This window comes from Crocuta crocuta, unplaced genomic scaffold (genome assembly GCF_008692635.1).
Source record: "Crocuta crocuta isolate KB4526 unplaced genomic scaffold, BGI_CrCroc_1.0 scaffold114, whole genome shotgun sequence".
NCBI classification, from domain to species: domain Eukaryota; kingdom Metazoa; phylum Chordata; class Mammalia; order Carnivora; family Hyaenidae; genus Crocuta; species Crocuta crocuta.
Window position 1 is genome coordinate 348064 of NW_027530000.1, and position 6210 is coordinate 354273.

Here is a 6210-nt window from a genome sequence, read left to right on the forward strand (position 1 = left end):
CACCTCGGTTCTCTGTGCCCGTGACTCCAGATTCACACCTGCAGCCGATCGCTAGTCCCATTCCAGACTCCCAGTCCTAACTGCCCTTGGACAGGTCCCCAAAGATGTGTGACTCTGTGGGGCCTCAGCACCCCCATGGCCTTGCGCCTTGCCTGGGCCAAACTCGCAGCTGTCTGTCCCGTCTTTATCTTACACTGCAGACCCAGTCCGCCAGTGAGTCTGCTGTGAGGCTGTGCCCCCCTGCGGGGTCAGCGCACTTGTCAGGCCGTCCTCTCACTGGGTCAAGTTCACTACTCGTGTTACCCCAGACCTCTGCGTCCTTACTGATCAGTTACTGACGGAGATGTGTTGAGATCTCCTGCTCTGGTTATGCACTTCTCCTTGTATTTTTTTCCGTTTTTGCTGTTTATGTTAGCCTCTTATTAGCTATACTTAGATTAAGGATCTGAATCTTACGTCTTTGCTGCTGTTGTTTCGGGAACTGTGGTCAGAGTAGTTACTTTCTTGTGCGCCAGCTCTCCTTGAAGCCTGTCTTTGGGATCGCTTCGCCGTCTGGGTTGCAGGCCGAGTCATGCTCCTGCCGGGCTCCCGGGGGCCCTGCCAGGGCTGGGTCCGCCGTGGCTTGAGGGTCAGTGTCCCTCAGGTAACGTCAGTTGGGTTCTGCGCCTGCGTCCCTTCCCCGGCCAGCACCAGGGCCTCAGGCGGTGGGCTTCCTCGCAGACCCCCTCCCGGTGATGGGACCACAGTGGGGCCTCGCTCACAGTGGATCTGAACTTGGCCCCTCGTCTGCCGCACCCGGGCGACCGTGAGAATCCCACGCGGGGCCTCCTCACGCAGCACGCGCTCTCTGGGTGAGCGCTGCTGCAGCGCCTCCGCCCATTGCTGGAGGGGCTGCCTCGGCTTCGGTTTGGAACCAGGACTTCCTCGCCTCCTGCAAGTCTATTGATGCATTTAAAACGTGTCAGTGTCATCCACGGGGTCTCCGTGTTTTCATGGTGTGCCCACAGAGCCCCCGCCCGCTGTGTGCAAGCGGGGCCCCCGTCCAGCCGCCCGAGGGTCTGCTCCTCGCCAGCGTTGTAGAGGACGCGCTCGAGTGCCCTTTTTGTCTCCGCAGATCCTGCGACAGTTTTTAATACAGTGAACTGGTCAGTGCTTTCCACATAATTTCAGTTTTTATCATGAGAACCAGCCTTTACTGGGAGCTCTGTCATTTACAAGTGTGTCCTGAAATTTCATGTCTTCTCCAGAATTGTCTCGGACAAGACTTCTTTCCATCCCTGTTCTAGGAGTTAGAGCCCCAGGTGGGGGCGTCTGGCCCCCAGCAGCTGCCCACTCAGGAGCCCAATCCGTTCCTGAGCCAATGGCCCCGGGTAGACCCAAGTGGCCAGAGTCTGCTTTTTGCCTCGGGACAGCCACATATGCACGTGGCAGAATGTTTGCAGAAGGCAGCGGCAGGGTGGGAAGTCGCATTTTGTTGGGAAGGGAGATCTCGGTGGTGATTGAGAAGAATGTGGCAGCGTGATGAAATAACCACCTGAAAATGTTGGGGCATCTTCAGAGCAGGCTGAACTCTGGCTTCAGTGAGGCTGCCCCACGGGACGTGGCCCAGACTTGAAGAAGGGGCTCTCGTGAGAACTCTGGAAATGCTAAAAATGTTTCTTTCTGCTCTCGATTTTATTCTCTTATGTAAACTCTCTCATACGAACACTTCTTAAGAAAAGAAAAAATGTGGGTGAAATGCGAGACCTGGGGAAGCTGTTATCCGTAACCGGCTTGCGGACAGGGGGACGCGGGGCAGGGGGCGGGGGGGGACGACACAGGGTCTCTCAGGCTCCAGTTGGGCAAACTGAGAGCTGCTCTCTGGGCCGTCTGGATGCCAGTTTTGTTTTGTTTTTTCTTTTTTTTTTTTAACTTTTACTTACCTTTGAGAGTGAGAGGGAGGGACAGAGAGAGGAAGACAGAGGATCTGAAGCCGGCTCTGCACTGACAGCTCCAATGCGGGGCTCAAACCCATGAACTGCGAGACCATGACCCGAGCCGAAGTCAGATGCTTAGGACTGAGCCCCTCAGGCGCCTCTGTTTTTGCTTTTGCGTTGAGCTGAAGGAAAGAAAGGGGGAAAAAGATGTCTTTTCGTGCACATGTTCTTTTGAATTCTACATTTGGCTTTTCTTTGTTTTGTCCAAGGTTGCCAAACTCCCTCAAGTCGTCCAGCAGCAGACACCTGTGGCCGGCATTCAGCAGGTGGCCTCTGCTTCCCAGCAGGTAGGAGGAAGACCCCGAGGCGTGCGCTCCTCCGGGGAGTCTCGTGCTGACTTTTCAGTAAACTTCACGTTTCCCTTTAGGGGAGGAGTTCTTGGTTTTCATTGTGAGAAATAGAATGTTAACAGATAGTCACTTTTGATTTTCATAATTCAGAAAAAACTAACTTTGGGGAAGACCCTCGAAACCCCTCAGCTGGCAGGACAGAACCAGACGTACGTGTTCAGTTTGGAAGTCAGGGACTTGTTTCTGGGGTCACCTTCACCGGTGATTCCAGTGCGTGTGCGAGCCGAAGCCCCAGTACCTTAGTGTTAGGGAAACTCTGGAAGAAAACAATCTGCTCGCAGTGACCTTAGGTCCTAGAAGTGTAAGTACTACCGAGGACAGCAGTGACCCTGGTCACCCAGCCACCAGGCTCCTGCCTTTCTACCTCTTGCTACCAAATGCGGCCGTACAAAGCAGTGCTTCCACAAAGTGTTGTCCGGAGTCACAGTGGCACGTAGATGTCCAGGAACCAGGCAGAGGCTGAAGCACTGATTGTGCCACCAGCACCCTGTCGTCAGCCTTCGCCCAGAAGCAGCAGTGGTTTCGTTCAGTGGTTTTTTTCCCTGTTTTTGTGCAGTCGGAAACCAGAGTTCACACTTGGGTCCGTCATGTGTTTTTCACGTTTCACAAAAGCATTTGTGCTGATTAGGTTTTACACCCCCCTCCCCACCCCAGAGAGCGTCGTGTTGGTCACGTCACTAGATCTGTGTTTTCTACCTGTTCTGGCTCAGGCTTCCCCACAGACCGTGGCCCTGACCCAGGCCACAGCGGCCGGGCAGCAGGTGCAGATGATCCCCACGGCGACCGCAGCCGCGCAGGTGGTGCAGCAGAAGCTCCTGCAGCAGCAGGTCGTGACGACGGCGGCGGCCCAGCTGCAGAGCCCCGGCGTCCCCAACCCGACCCAGGGGCCAGCCAGTGCCGACAGCCCCAGCCAGCAGCCCAAGCTACAGATGCGAGTCCCTGCCGTCAGGCTAAAGACGCCCACCAAGCCTCCGTGCCCCTAGTCCCCGGAGCGGGGTGGCCACCGTATCCCCCGCCCGCGCCCCCAGCCAGAGGCGGGAGACTGTTGTTGAACCTTGGGACGATGTCATTTGAGGTGTTCAGCACTTGCACAGTCATCCTTGAAACGGAGCACTGTCATCGTTTTCTCATGCTGCCCACCATGGGCGCCAGTGATCCTTACTGTGCGCCCTGTTCTGTAGAAGGAGACGAGTTGAAAAAGTGACGGTGGTGATTTTAGCTTCCAGTTTCTCCTCAAGAGCGATAGTGCTGGGCCTCGAAGCCACTTAGAAACCCCATTAGTGCGCCGTGTCTCACGCATCCCAGTAGCTGCGTGGCATGTGCGGGGACTCGTACAATACTTGGCTGAAGCCAAATCATGGTCTTTGGCCGCATCTGCCTGTGTGCGGTTCTGTGCACCCACAGAAAACCCGCTCGGGGCCTTGGAGAGGACAGAGGCTGTCTGCCGCAGAGCAGCTCAGACCTGGGGAGGTGGGTGTGCTTCCTTCTCCCTCCTGAGATGTGACTGGTTTGGACACTTACAGGAAATGTTCAGCACAGATGCCCATTGAAGCTCATTTGTGTGCTGGGTCAACGCGGTCCCATCTCTGGTTGAATTTTCATTCTGAAGAGCAGCCAGTGAGGCTTCCCCCCGGCTCTGCCCACAGCATGACTGGTTCCCGTCCCGGAACGTCCAGGACGTTTCCCGGCCTGGGGAGGACGCTCGTGCTTGGACTTCGCGCACTGAAGCGGCTCTGGCAGACTTCGTGAGGCTCCTGTCTTGGACAGGTTTGGGCCCAGAGCACTCCGCGGATGGCCTGTGGCGCAGGGGTCACTGCCGTGTGAGAGGCGAGGTGCCTGGTTAGAGTGGGATGCCTGGCATCGCCCCCTCACTTTCCTGCCTGTCCCGGGCGTGATCTGCTGACGTGAGAAACCGCCTTGAACGCGGTGACTTATTTATGAGCCTGCAGGCGTCACCTACAGAAGCGGGCGTAGCGAACCCCTCGCCGCCGACTCGGAGCAGGCTTCTGGTTCTCGTCATGCGGGGGTCTCAGCTGTGAGCAGCTGCCCTCCTCTGGTTCCGTGGGGAGCGGAGAACCTTCTATGCCGTGTGTGTGGGCAGGGGTGGAAGCCCCTGTGTTTGCTTCTGTTTTGTTTTTTGATGACGGCAAGATAATAGTTTCTGCAGTGGGCTCGAGCAGCTGATGTCTGCTCACCTGGACGTTTTCGCCCAAGCAGAAGCACGTGTTCTATGACCGCCTCTCTGCTCTGCCTCCGGACCTCTTGTACCTTACTCGGTCCTGAGAATCCGGTTGCGTTAGGTCTGTGTGGAGCTTTTACCTGCTAATTTCACGTGCTCTCCCGTCCTTGTACCATCTAAGTGACACGAAGGAAAGTGCACTGTGTGTTTCTGTTTCCGTTCAGTGTTATGTGCACGGTAACGTGGGGGCCGTTACCGAAGCCGACCCAGCAGCTCACTGTCAAGTCCGGGTGAGAGTTTGGAGAGGGACTTAACAGTTCCGTCATCTTGAACGTATCGCAAGAGTCCTGTACTCTTGTTTTCTCACCACCGCACCTGCTGGCTCTGGTTGGGCAGGCGCCGTCAGGAGAGAACGCGGGGTGCGGGAGGCCCTGTGCACACTTTTCATGTGGGTGTGTGGGGCTCCTGCCTTTCTCTGTCCCCAGACATGCGGAGCTACCATGCACGGAACCCTCTCCTCTCAGCTTCTGATTCGTGCACCCTGTCCGTTTTCCTCTCGTCCCTCGTGCTGCCAGCAGTTTGTGTTTGGAGGAGATGGTGGGCGCGGCTGCCCGGGCGGCGGTCCTCTGTTAGTCTGGACACCGGGAGAGAATTCACAGCATCTCTCAGAACTGACCCAGGGTTCGGAGCCCCCGCCCTTTCTCAGTGCGTGAACGGAGTCTCATCTCAGGGCATTTCCTTGGCGTGTCCCCTAAGGCAGAGTACGGAGCAGGACGTGTGTTACTTGGGTTTTTCTGAGACGTCACCAGCACCCCCACTGGTGACTCGGGTAGGCCTCCTCCTCCCCGTGCGCCGTTTCTCGGCCTTCTGTCGTCAAGGCTCCCCGTCCGTGTTTCAGAATTGAGTACAGGTGTGGGGGCTGGTCCCATGAGCGGAGTCCCGCAGCGACCGTGAGCTGGGGTTCTTGCCGGGACGGGACGTAGCGGCCAAGACTAGAGACGGCAGCCAGAGCGCCATCAGACTCCACCGCGAGGAGCAGCTGCCCGTGTTCTTTACTGAGAGACGTGGGCTCTAATGAAGGGCAGGAGGCTGTTTGTAAGGCCCCCGTGGGAAACGGGAAGCCGGGCCCCGTGCTTGTTTGGATTTGGTGCCTGATGAGGCAGGGCTTTCCTGTTCCAGGTCTCCACCATCTTCCGTTCCCTGTATAACCAGACGGCGGTTGTGTTGTAAAATATAAAGCAAGAAGACTGAGATTGTAAATATTTTGTAAACATGACCATTTGTACTTGAACAGTAGGATTTTAAAAAGGGCACTGGTATCCCGCCAAACAAAAGGTGTAATAAAATGACCTTTTTGTATGTTTTCTCCTCTTTTGTTTCATAGAAAACTAGTATTCCCATTCAAACAAGATGCTCGTTGTGTTTGTTACATTTGTGTGAAGGAAAAACAAAAGGAAATGCAAAAGGAAACACGTGGGGTTGGAGGCAGAGGCCTGGCCCCTGCTCCGGAAGGAGTGGAGCTTGCTCACTCGGCGGCTCTCGGTGAAAGCCACGCTCTCTGTGGAGACCGCGCGCACCCAGCCAGCCCTTGTGCGCCACGGCCACGGCAGAGGAGAGCCCGGTGTGTTCGGAAGCCGCCGCACTCAGCGGCACGCTGTCCGGTGGAGCCCCACACGCGCTCTGCCCTGCTCCTCTGAACAGGCGG

General features: G+C 56.5%; 1 protein-coding gene across 6 annotated transcripts in view; it reads left to right on the forward strand.

Annotated features, from left to right (window-relative positions):
- The window catches only part of EP400 (E1A binding protein p400), a 97764-nt gene extending 91900 nt beyond the window's left edge, over positions 1-5864 (forward strand). For all 6 annotated transcript variants that reach the window (XM_077763566.1, XM_077763561.1, XM_077763563.1 and 3 more), the window contains 2 exons: positions 2186-2263; positions 3037-5864. In XM_077763566.1, the coding sequence (XP_077619692.1) occupies positions 2186-2263; positions 3037-3309 (351 nt within the window). In that variant the 3' untranslated portion in view covers positions 3310-5864. The remainder of the gene's footprint in view (positions 1-2185; positions 2264-3036) is intronic.
- The last annotated feature ends 346 nt before the right edge of the window (positions 5865-6210 follow it).